The sequence below is a fragment of the Rhinatrema bivittatum genome, chromosome 13, assembly GCF_901001135.1.
Source record: "Rhinatrema bivittatum chromosome 13, aRhiBiv1.1, whole genome shotgun sequence".
Classification (NCBI taxonomy): Eukaryota; Metazoa; Chordata; class Amphibia; order Gymnophiona; family Rhinatrematidae; genus Rhinatrema; species Rhinatrema bivittatum.
The window spans coordinates 80,537,343-80,557,097 of record NC_042627.1 but is presented as its reverse complement, the minus strand read 5'-3'; the positions used below and the strand labels follow the sequence as shown (position 1 = coordinate 80,557,097).

Below are 19,755 nucleotides of genomic sequence, written 5' to 3'. Positions count from 1 at the left end.
CATAGAAAGTGCACTGAGTGCACAATCAAGCTGTGGAATCTGTTGCCAGAGAACATGGTCGAGACCATTAGCCCAGCGAGGTTCAAAAGAGGCTAGGACAAGTTCCGGGAGGAGCAGCCAGTTAGTCAGGGGAAAGCTGCTGGCACTACCCCTGGAAGTAAGAGGAATTAGATCTACTTTACGGGCTCTTCTGGGCACTTGGGATGCAGACAGGATGCTGGGCTGGATGGATCAGAGTCTGCCCCAAACTCTTTCTTATCCCATAGAAAGAGAGTTGTTAGGTGATCAAGAGGAGCCTGCACCCAATGGACTTCAGGTAACCGTGGGCAAACCTTTTAATCTTTCTTCTTAATTGCTAAATTGCTTTTAAAACCACAATCGAGGTCAAGACTAGATTGCTCAAGGGAATTGCCAGAGTGTTACGCAGCTCTTCACCGGCCTAGACTGCTGGTCTCAGTCCAGGTTATCTTCCGATTCAGCCCCTCACCCACGGAGGTGAATCCTTCCCGAGTGCCTGCAGCTATGGCTTGTGCTGCTGCTGCTGCCCGTTGCATAAAGGGAGGTCTTTGGCTTCCACCAATGTCCATCTAGTACCTTGCAAGCGGTTACTTTAGGAGTTTCATATGTTTTCCTCGTCTCCGATAATTCCTCATTATCCTGACCAGTAAAGTGGGAGAAAGTCGAGAAGCTTAGGGAAATCCAATGGCACTGAGCATGTCTGATCCCCCACAGGGGCAGAGCCTGGCCCCCTGCGGCACAGGAAACGTGTTGTAAATGCTTCCTGCTCCTCAGTATTACCCCTGCCCCGCTCCTTGCTGTACCAAGCTTCCCCCTGCCTCCTAGGATTTGTATTTGATAGCAGACGAAGGGGCAGAACCAAGAGTGGATCAGCAACCAAAGTCCTCCTGCTCTTATCTACACCTTCCCACACTGCCTGACCGGTACCGAACCAGCTCATGCATCGCTTTTCAGGCCAACCTTGGCCCAATCTCAGGCCGGGGGGAAAATGGCTCCTTTTGAAGGGCACATTTATATATATTTTACATTTCCTTCATTTCAGGGGGGATGTTTTGCTGCTTTTTATTACCTTTCCTGTTGCAGTGCAGGGGCTGCATTTGTCACGGCTTTATTTCTTTTTTTTATGACAATATAATTATACTTCAGAAAGACACTTGATTACTGTGTGTGGCAAGAGCTGTCCTCAGATAGCGCTTAGGCCAATATTGCTACACAAACAACTTTTCAGTCAATTGAGCTGAGTGGAAAATCAATACGCAGCAGCCATGTTTCTAACAGGAACTTGCTGAACGTAAAGGTTTCATCTGCTCCTGGGCTCTTTACAAAAATAATTCACTGGTGCTTTGATTACAACAAAGAAAAGAAATCTTGCGTTGGTTCAAGTTGGTATTTTTATTCCTAAAACTCTCTTCCTCAAAGGGGAACGGACCGATGGGTAAAGCAGAGAGGGCAGGCTGGGCAGCCCCAGATTGCACACAGGTTGTCAGAAAGTTTAGAGAAGGTGTGAACGAGTTTTGGGAGGCCGGGTCCAGAGAGAGTTATTTTGGTTCTTCCAGGTAACTCGGACTGCCCACTGTCAGGCAGGACGCTGGGCTGGGCGGACCTTGCTCTGACCCAGCATGGCTTTCTGTTATCTCGAGCCCGGCCCTTGCCACCGACTCAGAACAAAGCATTTACTTGTAAGAGCTCAGTTTCTCCTCGCAGGCACAAAAAAAAAAATCAGACTAAAATGAGAACCAGGTTTCCACCCCCCCCCCGATCTCCATGCATTCACCTACGTTTCTCGTCCCGCCAGCAGTTTCACAGGGATGCGTGTGGGAATCCTGGGCAACCTTTTGCCTGCCGTCTTCCATGGACCAAACCTCCTGACAAACCCCACACCCCACCCAGCGGGAGACAGAGACTCTCAGTGCTCCTTCATGCACAGCTCTGGCCAGATGCACCCGGGACCCGGGACACCCCTGGAAACCCTGGCAGCTGCAGGCAACCATTTCTTACCCGTCCTGTCATCACCTCCCAGCTACATCCAACTCATCCACCTCTGGGCCAGATTTATCTCATTATAATGAAGATAAAACCCTCTGAAGGGGTTTACTCAGGGCCTGAATGCAGTGACCCACTGCCCAGCCAAGGATGGTGGTACCTGGCAGGACAGGCGGCTGGCCAACTTCAGGAAGAGAACGCACAACTTTTATCAGATATGTAAATATCAAAGGGCAAGAAAAAGTGTTAAGGGACTGCAGTTGTGCTGTGTGTGTGGTAAGCGGCTTCCTGCAGGAATCCTTCACCTCCCCCGAGGGCACTCAGGCAGACTATGGATTTTTTAATTCCCAGAGGAATCTCTTTCATACACCGCTGCAGACTATTACAGCAGCAGAGATTACATTATGTACTTTAGCACTGCACGGTACAGGAAGAAACAAACACGCACTCCTGTAATGTTAGAAATGTGCCAGCTCTTGCAAGGCCGGTCCCCACAGCAAGCAACGCTGACGGAGGCCTGCTTGCATTCCCTGTATCTGTTTATGGATGGATGCAGCCGTGGCACTGTGTCCCCACAGCAAGCAACGCTGACGGAGGCCTGCTTCCTGCTTGCATTCCCTGTATCTGTTTATGGATGGATGCAGCCGTGGCACTGTGTCCCCACAGCAAGCAACGCTCACGCAGGCCTGCTTCCTGCTTGCATTCCCTGTATCTGTTTATGGATGGATGCAGCCGTGGCACTGTGTCCCCACAGCAAGCAACGCTCACGGAGGCCTGCTTGCACTCCCTGTATCTGTTTATGGATGGATGCAGCCGTGGCACTGTGTCCCCACAGCAAGCAATGCTCACGCAGGCCTGCTTCCTGCTTGCACTCCCTGTATCTGTTTATGGATGGATGCAGCCGTGGCACTGTGTCCCCACAGCAAGCAACGCTCACGCAGGCCTGCTTCCTGCTTGCACTCCCTGTATCTGTTTATGGATGGATGCAGCCGTGGCACTGTGTCCCCACAGCAAGCAATGCTCACGGAGGCCTGCTTGCACTCCCTGTATCTGTTTATGGATGGATGCAGCCGTGGCACTGTGTCCCCACAGCAAGCAACGCTCACGGAGGCCTGCTTCCTGCTTGCACTCCCTGTATCTGTTTATGGATGGATGCAGCCATGGCACTGTGTCCCCACAGCAAGCAACGCTCACGCAGGCCTGCTTCCTGCTTGCACTCCCTGTATCTGTTTATGGATGGATGCAGCCGTGGCACTGTGTCCCCACAGCAAGCAACGCTCACGCAGGCCTGCTTCCTGCTTGCACTCCCTGTATCTGTTTATGGATGGATGCAGCTGTGGCACTGTGTCCCCACAGCAAGCAACGCTCACGGAGGCCTGCTTCCTGCTTGCACTCCCTGTATCTGTTTATGGATGGATGCAGCCGTGGCACTGTGTCCCCACAGCAAGCAACGCTCACGCAGGCCTGCTTCCTGCTTGCACTCCCTGTATCTGTTTATGGATGGATGCAGCCGTGGCACTGTGTCCCCACAGCAAGCAACGCTCACGCAGGCCTGCTTGCACTCCCTGTATCTGTTTATGGATGGATGCAGCCGTGGCACTGTGTCCCCACAGCAAGCAACGCTCACGCAGGCCTGCTTCCTGCTTGCACTCCCTGTATCTGTTTATGGATGGATGCAGCCGTGGCACTGTGTCCCCACAGCAAGCAACGCTCACGGAGGCCTGCTTCCTGCTTGCACTCCCTTTATCTGTTTATGGATGGATGCAGCCGTGGCACTGCTCTCTCCTGGGGACTCCTCTCCTCTCCAGAGTTCAAATGACACTTGATATTTTAAAGCCGACACACAAGTACAGCTATACAAAAAGCAGGCGGCAGAGCTCAAACTCTTTGCTACAGAAAAGAACTTCCTCGCAGCAGGAACCAGGGAAGAAATTGGGAGGGGAATTTCCCAAGTTTACCAACACTTTTCCAATAAAGCAGAAGTGTGAAAGAAGCAGTAAGTAGTGAATGCCTGAGGGTCCCTGCAGATAACAAATGTTCATTAGATTTTATATTTTGCATTTGTTCTGGATATTTCCCTTCCCTGCCACATTCTCACAGCTCAGTCCTCTCCAACTTCTCACAGCAATGAGAGGAAGCCGAATAAAAGGGAAGCGCTTATTACTGGACTGGCCCTGTGCAACGTGGCCTTCTGCTTCTGTTAAAGACAGGTGAGGAAAAGCAATATACTGACTTGTAGACCGAGCCTCCATTGCCGTGGCCAAGCAGCTCCCGGTAACGGATATCTTGTTCATTCATCTCCACGAAAAGAAAGACAAACAAAAGAGATGTCAGCCTAGGGATGGAAATGTCAAGGAAAAGCAACTCCAGGCCATAAACAACCAGCGGCCTGGGTCATCCCAAGTTCAGCCGCAAGAACAGAGAGATCAATACAACATTTGCTGTTCAATTTATAAAAGAAGATACCAAGGGACAAACTGATGGAAAGTTTAATGACAATTTGCTTGCCTGGGTCATTTCATTAAAGTTTGATAAAAGGTGTCAAAATGGAATGATCCAGACATATCTCAGGAGAGTCAGGCCCAGGAGAGGCAAGAGGCGGATCAAAATGCGTCTCCTTTACTGCAAGCCCCCCCCTCTCTTACCCCCAGGCCCAGGAGAGGCAAGATCAAAAACAGGTGCACCCTTATTCCCCACCCACCCACACGGGGACTCGTCAGGGCCCCTCAGCAGTCACACGAGGACTCCTCAATCCCAGGGTGCACCCTTATTCCCCACCCTCCCTTCTCCTCACTCACCCACATGGGGACTCGTCAGGGCCCCTCAGCAGTCACACGAGGACTCCTCAAGCCCAGGGTGCACCCTTATTCCCCACCCTCCCTTCTCCTCACTCACCCACACGGGGACTCGTCAGGGCCCCTCAGCAGTCACACGTGGACTCCTCAATCCCAGGGTGCACCCTTATTCCCCACCCACCCACACGGGGACTCGTCAGGGCCCCTCAGCAGTCACACGTGGACTCCTCAATCCCAGGGTGCACCCTTATTCCCCACCCACCCACACGGGGACTCGTCAGGGCCCCTCAGCAGTCACACGAGGACTCCTCAATCCCAGGGTGCACCCTTATTCCCCACCCACCCACACGGGGACTCGTCAGGGCCCCTCAGCAGTCACACGAGGACTCCTCAATCCCAGGGTGCACCCTTATTCCCCACCCACCCACACGGGGACTCGTCAGGGCCCCTCAGCAGTCACACGAGGACTCCTCAATCCCAGGGTGCACCCTTATTCCCCACCCACCCACACGGGGACTCGTCAGGGCCCCTCAGCAGTCACACGTGGACTCCTCAATCCCAGGGTGCACCCTTATTCCCCACCCACCCACACGGGGACTCGTCAGGGCCCCTCAGCAGTCACACGTGGACTCCTCAATCCCAGGGTGCACCCTTATTCCCCACCCTCCCTTCTCCTCACTCACCCACACGGGGACTCGTCAGGGCCCCTCAGCAGTCACACGTGGACTCCTCAATCCCAGGGTGCACCATTATTCCCCACCCTCCCTTCTCACTCACCCACACGGGGACTCGACAGAGCCCCTCAGCAGAGCTCTGCAGTCACACGAGGACCCCTCAATCCCAGGGCCTGGCCTGCCACTGTCTACGATCTCCCCTCATTAGCCCCTCCAGCAGCTATCAAATACTCACTGCACTACTATTGGGCCAGCCACCGCTGAGATTCGTTATTATTATGCCCCTCTTAGTCAGTCACAGCACTACGATTAGCGCTTCTACCCCCCATCTCAGCCAGCCACCGCACTGGGATTAGTGCCTTCAGCCCCTCTCAGACAGACATTATTAAAGTGATATTGTTATGCTAAAACCAAAAGCAAAATAACGGACCATCAGTAAAATACTGAAATACTTGAGAGAGCCAGCGTTTATCCTTGGGGAGTGAGATGCTATCGGGAATCACAGGAATGCTGAGCTCGATGGATCTTGGTCTGACCCAGCATGACACTTCTTGTGTTTTGAAATAAACACATGAACAGTCTGGATGAATACGCATGCCACGCCAGATGTGCACTTTTATATCAGGGTATGCTGGTTTCACTCTCTCAGGTTTATTGCTAATACTGCTCATAACACCTGCACTGTGCCAGAGAGCTTCCCTTCTGGACCTCCTAGGGCATAACATATACAGGTAACAGAATATAGGAAGATCTTCTATCTTCCCCTCCTGCAAACATGCTTTTCATTACTGTGGTCACAGAGCTAGTTCTGGGCTTCACTCCACACTTCCGAGAGGTTGGATACCCTGCTTACATTTCAGCTCTTCAGGCTGCGACTTTCGGGGGAGCTGGCACTCATTACCCCTTGAGGGATGGGAAAAACCAGGGCGTTTTGATTACTGCCCCCAGCCTGCGCAAGCGAAAGTTTGCAAGAATACTTTTCCCTGGCACAAAAAATAGAAGTGGAGGGACAGGTTAGGGAATCTGAAGAAAGTGCACGGGCTGCATGTTCAAATCGCCATGCATACATTCCAACACGTATGTGCACGGGCTGCATGACCCTCACTCTGAAAGAGAAACTCCAGGAGGAAGTGAGCTTGCAGTCCGAGGACACTACGGGAAGCAGTTCTTTAGCGAGCTGCATCTTACTGTCAGTTTCATGGGGTATGCGTGGCTGAAAAACAGAAAACACTCGAGGCTAGGAATAACAGCTCCCCGATGTGCAGGAGATACGTTAAATAAATAAATAAATACATATTCTAGTAAATCCCAAATGTCCAATTCTTCCTTGTTTGCTATGAAAAGCGCCTCCTGCAGCTCCTGTGGTGCTTTCCCCATGGAAGTGATAAGAGATTCAGCCGGGGTCACAGACCATTGGCGAGATTTAGTAAATCCTGTTTTATGGAGCAGAGACTCATCAGGAAACACCAGTCAGTCATCTGTTTCTTATGAACTGCTGACACTATGTCAATACTGAATCAATGAACGGCATTTACACTGAGTGACAGAAAAAAAAAGAAACATTTCTAGCACGTAACCTGTATCAATGAGGCCATGCAGAAAGCTATTTCTAAGCTGCCAATATCTGATTATGTTGAAGAATCATATCCCCCTTTCTTAAATGATTAATATGAATCCTCTTATTAAGCCAGAGCAGAAAGGGCCTACAGATTATTAATGCACTGAGCAGATCCCCGATAGGAAACTGTTCTCGAATGGCTGCCGCCTTCCCAGGTCACGGTGATGGACCCCAACTCTCTTCCAGTCATGGACACAGTTTTTCTGTGAGACGTAATTTATAACCTACAACGTATTCTAGCTTTAATGCATCGATGCCTCAACGCTGCTGTCAGGAAGTGCACGAGGAGGACAGTGCTACAGACAGCTGCATGCAGCTTCCTCTGTCCACGTCTACTTTGGATGCAGATTAGGATGAAATCTGCTCTTACTGCATGCAATGATTTCCCGATGGCGAGATTATTTTCCCGGTATAAACTCCTGGGCGCTGTGCTTATTCTGGCACTGTGTGCTCTCTTAGGCCAGGACGTTACAGGTGAGATCGGAGGAGGAGGGGGGCGGGGAGCGCTGGTTAATTGTCTTCTTGACACGCTCAGCTACGACGACTTGATTCATGAAATGCCGATGAAGCTCAGAGAGGTCAGAGCGTGGAGAGACTGAATAGGCATCCGAGATAATTAAGATTTCAGCCTTCGGAACACGGAGGGGAAGTGAGCAGCAGTTAAGAAAATCAATAAGAGTCTTTTATTTGCAGTGACACAGATGTCTCAGCCAATCGAGCCTAATAGGCAGACTTGATAGCATGAGACAGGTGCTTGCCTGCGGAGGCTCGCACACAGCCCTCCAGTAGAACAAACATTAAAACTTATTTATGGTGCTATTGGAAAAACCAAGTCCCCACTTTGCTGGCAGAATTTAGCTGCCTATATTTAAAGCCATTAAACTGGTTTGGGATCTGTCCATCTGTCGCAATCAGAAGTGGCTGCCCTGCACTTCCATTTGTCTGTCAGCTGCTAATGGAAAGCACAGGCTGCAGCCTCCTTAGCCTGCTCGGAGGTGGGGGCAGACACCTTCAGGAGAAGCAGATCCTGAACTCCCATGCACACTGAGGACTGAGGGAGAGAGCAGGGCGTCGAGGACCATGCGACAGTATTAGAGTTTCGGGAGTCTTAGGACAGGCTCTTTAGGGACCTAAGAAGTCACCCCGAGAACAAGGCCCTTTTTCTTACTTTGAGCCAGCAAGTAAGAATATATCACATGGTTTGGGGTTCAGGATGCCGAGTTATCCGAAGTCCGCGCTGTATTTTTATCATGTTGCTCCCTGCTTAGGGGGTTTTGCAATTCAAGTGGAGTATAAATTTGACAAATTAATAAATATCCTGCACAGCAAACTCGGTAACTTTCCATCCCCATCCCCAGCTTGCTTTTGTGTCAGTGACTGAAACTGCTGGGGTTTCCTCCTTCCTGTCTGGTACAGCACAGCCCTGGCTCATTACAGCACCGGCCAGTCCTACAGGGCCTACGTCCACAGCACATCATGTGGTGGGGATGGGTTATCCAGGAAGAACAAGCCCACCCCCTTTGCACCTACCAGAAAAAAAAACAACAGGTTGAGGAGGGTCCCACCAAGTTAGGAGACCTGCACCTACCTGGCCATTGGCTAAAATCTTCTTCAGCTCTGCAGAGGACTTCTTTAGGCTAGGAAGCAAGAGACACTACTTTTAATGCCGAGACAAGGAGATAAAACTGTGTGGTGTGGTGAATAATGAACAGTTTGTAAATCGCTGAGCCAGAAGCTTCACCCCGCTCTTTCTGCTAGCAGTGTGCCTAACCCCAGTAACAGGCTGCGTACACTGACGTGCTTGTCTTAATCGACAGTATGGGGCAGATATTCAAACAGGCCCGAGAGCACTCAGAGATAGGCTGGGGCAGAAAATCAGCACTCGCCAACAAAAATGAAATGCCCACAATAATCGCCTCATGAATTACGTAAGCGGCTTTGTTTAACCACTTAGCAGAGGGATTGCAGGCCAATGCAGTTGTGGCACGTGGAAAACGGGCACATGGACGCACTGATGCACCTCTCCGGGGCGCCCGATGTTATATTTAAATGAACTGCTGCGGTAAAAAGGAGGCGTTAGAGGAAACTGTGCACCCCTAGCAGCTCCTTGGCAGCGGGCGCCCAGGAGAGGAGGCTGTCAGCCAGTGGCTGCTTTCTTACCCTCTGCACAGCCTCCCTTTTCCTAACCTGACTGCCAGCACACTTTTTTTTTTTTGTTGGTTCCTCCGACTTAATATTGCCACGATATTAAGCCAGAGGAATTGCGGAAAAGCAACGTTTCCTGCTTTTCTGTAATCTTTTTAGGCTCCTCAAGAATTAACACCTGCTCCGGGGCAAGCGTTCATTTTTCAGAGTAAGGATGTGGGCATCAGGCGCACAATTTCTTTTTTTTTTTTGCATGGGGGAGAAATAGCTAACAGCCTCATCAACATGAATTTACATGAATTTACATGTGATGAGCACTATAGCTACTCGCTTGGTTGGACACTCGTTTTGCGTTGGGTGTTATGGACGCACGTAGAGCCGGGCGCTACAGCCGGCGCACAGTAATGCATCGGCCTGCTGGTGTGGAAACAGAAGAGATTGGGCATCCTGTCAGTAATGTCCCTTGATTCTGGGCACAGGGTGTCCATCGCTCTTCCTCTTCCACACTGTGTTAGTGATGGACAAGGTTTGCAATCCACCTGTATGGCAGATGAAATCTGCACTTCCTGCATTTTAATCCTTCTGCCGGGCTCTTACCTATTGCTTGCGAGAGTGTCTGACACTGCTGGGCTGCTGGCGTTTGAGGAGCCGGCGCGAGTATTTACCTGCAGGCAGAGAGAGAGAAGCTTTCCAGTCAATGTCTGCCAAGGGCACCCCCACCTCTCATTACCCTGGAATTTGCCCCATGCAGGAAGAGACACTGGCTTCCTGCCAGACATGTGCATGCAGGACAGGCTGCAGCCAGGCACACAAGATCCTGGTCACAAAGCTATCTAACCTACAAGACAGACCCATCTTGTGGAGACAGACAGAGAAACAAGAATAGACACTTCCGTTTACCACAGTTAGCTGTATGCACACAACTCGCTGAGCACTGATCTGAAACAGCCAACTAATTGCACATAACAGTAGTTAAATGGTAAACAGGTCTTCTGTTATCCTAATGTAGCATTAAAGACAATATGTCTTCAAACGGTTATTGACAAACCAAACATCCTCTTCACATTGGCTCTGCTGGCACTTTGCTATTTTCCTTGAATTACTCTGGGTGCTGCTTATCCAGCTGCCGCCTCACTTCTCTCTGGGAAGGGTTGGGAGAAACCGCTCAGGCCCCCGAGCTCATAACAGGGCCAGAGAGGGGCCGCAGCTTCAGAATAAACAAACCTCTCCAAGCAGAGCACCCTCAAAAAGTCAGAATTATCTTTCATGTTTGTTGATCTTTTATTGCGTGAAAGATTCTGGAGAGGAATTTAAACCCAGGGAAGTAGTTGCTGTACTGGGCAGTGATATGTTTGAACCACACCTGTCAGTGCTTCATGCCTCCTCATAAATATTCAAGGTACGTAACAACAATTATTTAACAACTGTTGACTTGTGGCACAATCTGACAGGTGAGGTGCTCAAACAAAACAGATGTATCTAGACTTTTTTTGCCTTTTTCACCTTTCAATGGTCTCTGCCGCCCCCATCTGAGGTGGCATGCATGGCACCTGACTGAAAGCACTAGCTCTGCAGTGACCCAGGCCTGACTGCTCCAGACAGGTGGGTGAGCCAAACCTCAGGCTGCAGCAGGACAGTCCTCCTTTAAAGCCTTTACATGCAAACCACATCATTCCACGTGTACCACACTGAGCCAGCGCCATAAAGCCCATGCACACGCCTTGCCGAGACAGCATCGCAAAGCCAGACTGCTGCAGTGGCAACGTGGACGCCCTGGCACAGAGCCAGCACCACAAAGCTGCAGTGGCAACGTGGACGCCCTGGCACAGAGCCAGCACCACAAAGCTGCAGTGGCAACGCGGACGCCCTGGCACAGAGCCAGCACCACAAAGCTGCAGTGGCAACGCGGACGCCCTGGCACAGAGCCAGCACCACAAAGCTGCAGTGGCAACGCGGACGCCCTGGCACAGAGCCAGCACCACAAAGCTGCAGTGGCAACGCGGACGCCCTGGCACAGAGCCAGCACCACAAAGCTGCAGTGGCAACGCGGACGCCCTGGCACAGAGCCAGCACCACAAAGCTGCAGTGGCAACGCGGACGCCCTGGCACAGAGCCAGCACCACAAAGCTGCAGTGGCAACGCGGACGCCCTGGCACAGAGCCAGCACCACAAAGCTGCAGTGGCAACGCGGGCGGCCTGGCACAGAGCCAGCACCACAAAGCTGCAGTGGCAACGCGGACACCCTGGCACAGAGCCAGCACCACAAAGCTGCAGTGGCAACGTGGATGCCCTGGCACAGAGCCAGCACCACAAAGCTGCAGTGGCAACGTGGACGCCCTGGCACAGAGCCAGCACCACAAAGCTGCAGTGGCAACGTGGACGCCCTGGCACAGAGCCAGCACCACAAAGCTGCAGTGGCAACGCGGACGCCCTGGCACAGAGCCAGCACCACAAAGCTGCAGTGGCAACATGGACGCCCTGCTCACAGCCAAACTAGAGGACCAAAGAGGCAGGAGGAAACTGCTGGGGCAAAAAAAAAAAAAAAGATTAATTTAAAAGAGAAATAGCTGAAATTTATTTTTATTCTCTTAATTTCCCAAAACAGAAAAGAATCATCTTTTCATAATGATGCAGTTTGACATGAATTGAGTTGATTCTGATTTTGCAGCAGAAAGCAGACCGTGAGCAGCACCCGGCAGGGAACAATCCTGCTGCCATCCCTGGCTGAAAAAGCCCTGCTTGTCAGAGCTGGAGAAAGAGCAGTTTTCTGTGACATTTCAATAAGTGGAACACAGCATTACAAATCCAGCCAACTTTCTGAAACAATTATTGAGACGCCTACCTTCAGGCCATGTATGTTCCGTTTCCCAGGAGGCTTGCAGGCTGAAACAGTAATTGACTAAATTGTAGAATACATCAGGGCCATTTACAAATTTGCTCCAAACGAATCGTTTAAAAAGAAATGAGGGCGACACCAAAATTAGCAGCAAGAAATGATTGAGAATAGGCTCTTGAGACCCCATGCGGGAATTCGGAAACATGATTTTTAACTTGCAGGAGTGAGCATTTATAAATGCAAAAAGAGCCTTCCTCCAGCACCTCCTACAAATTCTCATTTCTGCTTAAAGCACTGCGGTATCACCCGAAACGCTTCAGGATCCCTCGAGTCACGCAGTGTGCTTTCTTTTTTTTTTTTTTTTTTTTTACATCATTCGAAATTCCGTTCCAGGAGGAATTGATCCACGAAGGAACTGTGCTCATTTTTGCACTGCTCTTTTTTTTTTATTTTTTAAATTCTGGGACGAGAGTTAAAAAGGAGTCCTGATGGAAGAAAGCTAGGGAGACAGATCTAGCAATGGAAGCCAGCGCAGGGTTTTTACAGATTAAAGGGATTATTCCTGCAGTGTTGCCCAAGCTCAGGGCACTGTCCTCACGTCCTGCTCTAGAATGATGAAAGGTTTCTGCTTACACGGAACCGGCTGTTCCCACAGTGCCCTCCATTGGTATGTTAAAGGGCTTGTCAATTGTGATTGATTGTCTTCAAGGTGTGAATTTGATTTTTCTTTTTCCTTCTCTCTCAAGCCCACAGGCACTTTACCCCTCGTCTGCCAGTACAAAATATAATGCAGAGCATGCCAGTATTAGGGACAGATTTGGAGAGACCCCAAGCTCATTGTGGTGAGTCCATGTGAGGTGGAGAGAGCAATTGTGGTTTTCCCACCCTTCATACGAAATGTAATGAAGCATTACTAATTTATGTCTTTGTACTCTTTTTATGGAAATGGATGTTTTGAATACAGCAGAAGACAGATATGCCACTTCTCTATGGAAAGACGGTGGATTTAAACAAGCAGAACAAGGAGTAATATGTATTCAAAAGTCCTCAGTTTTACAAGAATTACATTGGTAGCCACTGTATGTATACAAAAACCCTTTCTTCCCCCAATCACCAGGCTCTGACTGGTTCCCCAAGGATAATGCAGCAAGTTTGCTTACCTATAAACAGGGTTCTCCGCAGACAGCAGGATGAATCAGCCATAGCATGTGGATGGTGATATCTGACAGCACCAACAGAGATCTCAGTAAAGGTTTTACTGAGCTGTTGTACCCACCTCACTAACCAATGATACAAAAAATTGGCAGAAATGCCCCATAGTGCTGAAAATGTGGCGAATGGGACTCCACAGGAGAAGCTATTTCTTCCTTGGTTGATAATTCTGAATTATTGAAATCCACCTATTCTATAGATATGTTGGCATGGCGTGAGTTAGCGCAAAATCACACGGTATAGAGGCCAAACCATCAGCATGAATCTGCAACAAAGGAGGAATGGTCAACAGACTGTGATGTCCACAAACCTTAAAGCAAGTTACACAAGAATATTTATTGATTCTTATGATGTCAGACGTCATCAATGATCCCCCAACATGGTTTTTCGGGATAGCTGCATCAAGAAGAACCTCGAGTTGAAGCTTCAAGTCTTACAATAACAGGTTGTGCCATTCAATCAAACAATGATGGCGTTGCATCAACAGTATGAAGGCTTATTGGTTAAGGGTAGTAACCGCCGCACCAGCAAATAACCCCCATGCACTATTTTCCTCATTCCCATCCTTTAGCCTTTAGAGATCCACAATGTTTATCCCATGCCCCTTTTGAATTCTTTCACTGTTTTTGTCTTCACCACCTCCTCCAGAAGAGCATTCCAGGCATCCACCACCCTCTCTGTGGAGAAATATTTCCTGATGTTGGTTCTGATTAGTCCTCCCTGGTGTTTCATTTCATGACCCCTAGTTCTATTGATTTCTTTCCAATGGAAAAGGTTTAACGATTGTTCAACATTAAAACCCTTCAGGTATCTGAAGGTCTGTATCATATCTCCCCTGTACCTCCTCTCTTCCAGGGTATACAGATTGAGATCCTTCAGCCTCTCCTCATAGGTCTTCCAAAGCTGACCCCTCACCATTTTGGTCGTTCTTCTCTGAACTGCCTCTATCCTGTCTCTATTCTTTTTGAGATTCGGTCTCCAGAACTAAATACAGTACTACAGGTGAGGCCTCACCAAGGACCTGTACAAGGGCTTTATCACCTCTTTTTTCTTACTGGTTATTCCTCTCTCTATGTAGTCCAGCATTCTTCTGGCTTTAGCTATTGACAATAAACAAGGCGCCATTTGCAGATCGTAGATTAGGACATGTCTACTTACTAGCCTCCATAAATAATTAGCTCCCTCATCTTCAACCACCTTATACAGAGTCATGATCTTATATTTTACCCTTTCTTTGATGGGAAGCCAGTATAATTCATCTAGAAGTGGTCTAGCACTATGTCTCCTTGGGAAAGCAAAAACTAATCTGGCCACCATATTGTGCATTAACTGGAGCCGCTGAATATTCTTTGCTGTCATTCCCATCATTAGCCTATTACAGTGGTCAAACACCAGCATCACCAGCGCCTGAAATATTATCCGAAACACTTGAGAGTTCACCAGACCCCTGATTTTCTTCAATTAATGCAACTTAAAGAACATCCTTCACACCATCAGTGAGATTTGTGTTTCAAAAGACAGCTTATCATAATGTACCCCTAAATTTTGGATTACTGGCGCACCCATGCAGGAGATATTACCCACTTCTAATTTTAAAGGTCTAGGTACCTCTGTAGTTGTGAACATCATCCATTCTGGCTTTCCTTCATTTAAAACTAAGTTACTTGACATCTATTCCTTGAGTGCTTTTAAACCCTCTTGCACCTTATCTAAGGCTACCACTAAATCTCACCCCAGCGGACATATCACCTGCATGTCAGCCACGACAGATCACCTGCATGTCAGCCACGTAGGTATCTCCCAAGAAGCCTAAACTGCAATGGTTGCATAAAAAACATTAACAAAAAGTAGAGGAGACAACAGGGATCCCTGGGGCACTCCACGATCTAAACAATAAGACGTGGACTTCTCTCCTCTTACCTGCACCACTTCCATCACTAGACAGTTATTTTTGGCAACTGCCCTTCCCAAACTATTGGGATCACAGTACATGAACAGATGAGGAAGAGGCTGAGTCCCTTTTGGTAATAGGTCAGGACTCTTTTGGAGCCCGTGGTCTTGGAAAGAAAGTAGGCAGCGCAATAGTTTGGTTAATGTGCCATGCAGCTATCACTTTTGGAAGGAACTGAAGATGTGATGAATATGAAATCAGAGCCTGTAGTTCACTTACTTTTCACGCCAAAGTGACGGCAATAAGAAACACTTTCCAAGAGAGAAACTTCGAGAAGTTTGAAGTGAAATTTCATAAACTGAGTTAGGATGACATTGAGGTCCCAAATCACCCAAGGTTTACTAACCGGAGACTTACAACACCAGAAACCTTTCATGAACTTAGACACTGAAGAGCAGAGAGAGACTGAGCTCCTTTCAATTGCTGGTGGTATGGTGCAGTGGCACGGAGATGAATCTTGACTTACGAAGGTACTAAGACTTGAGGAATGAGAAGAAAATCAAGTATTGGAGCAAGTCCCTTCATCTACAGGAGAAGGGATCCAGATGTTTAAATCCACTTGAAATTGCAGGATTTTTTGGACAAAGGCTTTTGGGTTGAGATAAGCATATCCTCCATCTCCTTAGAGAAGAGATTACCGTGCACTCAACATCCATGCTGTAAGGGCAAGCATGGCACGTTTGGATGGCAGAGCCTGCTGTGTCATGAGAATCAGAGACATCCCCAAAGGGATCAGAAATTGACTGGACAAACAGATGAGATATGAATACCTCACTTACTGTGGCCAGACCATTGCTATGAGGATCACCCTCACCCTGTCCTGAAGGATCTTCTGGGCAGTTCTGGCAATGAGAGAGATTAAAGGGCAAGCAAAGAGTAGACCAAAGCTCCAGTCTAGCACAAAGGCATCAGAAGGTAATCTATAGTTACCCAGATGCATGGAGCAGTTGTTCTCAACTTTCTTGTTGACCACCGATGTGAACAGGTTGATCACTGACATACGCTGTTGCAGAATTCTGCTGAGATGGTCCACCAATACATTCTGGACTCCTGGTAAGTAGGGTGCTTGGAAATGTATGTTGCAATGATTAGCCCATAATCAGATTCGGAGGGCCTCTTCACAAAGGGCATATGAGCCCATTTCTCCTTACTTGCCGACATAAATCATGACCACCTATTTGTCAATCTGGATCAAGATTCTCTTGTTCAAGAGCTGTTTGGAGAAAGCCCCTAGAGCATATAGATGGATCTCCACTCCAGACAGTTGATTTGTAGTTGACTCACTGCCAGGGACCATATGTCCTGAGACAGGCAGCATTGGTGTGTGCTCTCCACCCCTTGGTAGAAGCATCAGTGGGGCAGGGTGACTTGAAGCATCAGAACATGTAGTGAGAGACCAGCTAACAGGACTTCCAGTTCATTTACCACAGGAGAGACATTCACACCTCGGGAGTCACAGAGATTTGATGGGCTAGTGGCTGGACCAATTGATCTCATTGACCTTGGAGGTCCTATAGAAGACCCTGCATGTGCAGATGAGTCCAAGGAATTATATGTACCACTGCAGCCATGTGGGATGGAAGAACAGATAGATCTTACTGTCATCTGTAGAAGGGACTTCACCAGGCCTAGCATAAGTCTGAAATTTTTGATAGGGAGGAACACTTTCTCCTGAAGGAAGTTTATCCAGGCTCCTATGAACTGAATCCTTTGAAATGGGACCAAGCTGGATTTTTACAAATTGACAAGGAACCCCAGGGCCCATCATTAACCAGTCATCTAGGTATGGGAACACGAAGAGCACTGCTGACAAACTTGCACAGCTAGGATGGGAAGACATGATGTGAATACTCTCAAGGCTACCAACAGCCCAAATGGAAGTACCTTGTATTGGTAGTACACGTCCTTCACCATGAACCTGAGAAAATTTCGATGGGTGAGGTGAATGAGAACATGTACCTAAACATCTTTCAGGTCCAAAGTGCACATCCAATCCCTTGCTTGAATAAAAGGAAGAATCATCGACAAGTAGTTCATCTTGAACTTATCTTGGAGCCTTTGCGCAGGTGGTTTTACCAGCACCAATCAGATCCAGCATCAGTGAGAGGCATCTGTGCAACTGGCATGAATTGTATCAGAACCTTCCACTTCTGCAGTTGCAACTACCATGGTTCTGAGCTTCTACTTGGCATAGCCGGTATCCGCTGCCCTTGGTGAGGATAAACTAATCTGGGTGGATGTCTCTCCTCCAACTCCAGTGCAAAGGATCCCTCAGTCAGTGGGAGCCCAGCTATTGGTGCGAGTGAAAAGTTTGTCTTCTTAAGCCCTGAAAACTGGAGATGGAGATTAAAACCCCTCCATCCTGGACACGAGAGGCTTCAACCTTCCTTTCTGGTCTTTAGGACTCAAGGAGGCAAAGAAATTCATTCGCTACGCCAGCTGGGCTCTCACTGGCTGAGGGAGCCACATCCTCTTCAGAAATGCAGATTGGTTCACCCTCACTGAAGGCTGCTGAACCAGTGACATCAGGTAGGAGTCTGGAGCCAGTGGTTACAACTGCAGAAGCGGCAGCTTCTGACACACTTCATGCTGGTTGCTTATTGCCAGCACCAGTAAAACCACCTTCTGCACGACTCCTGTACCTACAAAATGACACACTCTGCTCAGACAAGATTAAAGGAGCTTTGCATTCCACTCCAAGGGAGCTGACTGCTCTGCGCCGTGAGATATATAGCACCCAGGCTTGCACCAGGTCTGAGGAGAATAAATAGCTTAGCAACACAGGAATCTTCTACACCCTATAGAATGAAGGCACCTGTGCAGAAAAAGCTCTCTCCCATCTCTGCATCAAGAAATGGTCCGCTCCTGCAGAACCCCATGCAGATGGCGCTGGGTTTCTTCAATCCCAAAGGAGGTTGACTAAGAGAGATCCTTCATGCCACTTAGGCACTCTTCTTGCTGCCTCATCTGGCACCATCTTCCACACCTCATTCAACCCCTAACCTGTGGTGGTTCCAGAAGCCCGAGCCACTGGAAGAGGAGTGGGTGGGTGGAGGCTTCCCTGATTTGCAGGAAAGCCAGGAAGTTGAAGCCCTCCTTGGCTTCTTGTGGTGCTCAGAATTGGACGAGTCGTTGCTCCCAGGAGGCTGAGGCTTTGGGGTCTTACCAACAGTGCCTTCTGTTGCTGCACCCTTGGAGACATTTGACCATAAGAAATTGTCATGCTGGGTCAGACCAAGGGTCATCAAGCCAGCATCCTGTTTCCAACAGAGGCCAATCCAGGTCACAAGAACCTGGCAATTACCCAAACACTAAGATGATCTCATGCTACTGATGCAATTAATAGCAGTGGCTATTCCCTAAGTAAACTTGATTAATAGCAGTTAATGGACATCTCCTCCAAGAACTTATCCAAACCTTTTTTGAACCCAGCTACACTAACTGCACTAACCACATCCTCTGGCAACAAATTCCAGAGCTTTACATTGAACTATAACAACTATAACAGTTGGGAACATCATGATCCAGCCCCAAGCAGCAGTAGGAGACAGACATGGTTTCCACAAATGTAGGCCTTAAACCCACTAACCGCAGGCTTCTTGCTCTTTGATTTCTCCATTAACTTCTTTTACTTATTCTTTTTTTTTTTCTTTAGAATTGAACAGTTCTCTGGTGATGCGGCTAAGGCAGCGAAGGGAAGAAAAACAAGCTGCAAGTGCGAACTCAAGGTAGAAGAAACAAAGCCAGGAAAGGAAAACCATTTTAAGAGAGACACGTCCATGTGGTAGGTCAGATAAAGAACGACTGAGGGGCTCACGAGGCAGCAAGGGTGCACAGAAACTCCCACACATGCTCAGTAAGACTTTTACTGAGGTCAGAGAGCTGGGTCTGTGTCGGTGCTATCAGAACTGCTCTGATAAACAGTTTATGAGCTGTATATTAAGTTAAATACATTGAACTGAAAGATGACATCACCCACCTGTTATGACTGATTCATGCCTGCTTGTCGATGGAGAATATCCATTTCTGCAAAGCCCAGAAAATTGCTTCACAAAGTTCCTTGCTTTTATCTATCTTCACAGAGAGGATGCACAATTATCAGCACCTCTAGTGTTCTTATGGCTGCACTGGCCATTCCACATCTGAGCCTGTAAGCCAGATGTATGCAGATGTTATACAGTCCTGGCCTTATCTTATGTGAAGGCAGATAACAGGGAGTGGAACATATTTGGATGTGACTCAGCATCCTGTCGGATTCCAGTTGACTCCTGGCTTTCTAACACAAACTGACCAAACTGGTAACACTATTGAAGGTTTGGATATCTGGGGCTTCCCACTACTTTTAATGGCAACTAGTCCCATTTTTTGGAAACAGAATGGTTGATAAAAGGGTTTAAAAAGTGAGAGTTAATGAGGAATTAGAAACCAGTAAAGTTTACCTCTTGGATAGATTTGCAGAGGATCCGTTAATTGCCCATTGACCTGTTGCTCCATTACTGTGCCATAATACTGCAGAGAAAAGC

General features: G+C 48.5%; 1 protein-coding gene across 1 annotated transcript in view; it reads right to left on the bottom strand.

Moving 5' to 3' along the window:
- MAP2K5 (mitogen-activated protein kinase kinase 5) overlaps window positions 1-19,755 on the bottom strand; it is a 244,975-nt gene that overhangs the window by 198,193 nt on the left and 27,027 nt on the right. Inside the window, exons 4-8 of the mRNA XM_029575965.1 lie at window positions 19,672-19,741; window positions 12,076-12,116; window positions 9,831-9,898; window positions 8,677-8,725; window positions 4,235-4,299 (exon numbers count right to left, since the gene is read on the bottom strand). Coding sequence (XP_029431825.1) covers window positions 4,235-4,299; window positions 8,677-8,725; window positions 9,831-9,898; window positions 12,076-12,116; window positions 19,672-19,741 — 293 coding nt within the window. The remainder of the gene's footprint in view (window positions 1-4,234; window positions 4,300-8,676; window positions 8,726-9,830; window positions 9,899-12,075; window positions 12,117-19,671; window positions 19,742-19,755) is intronic.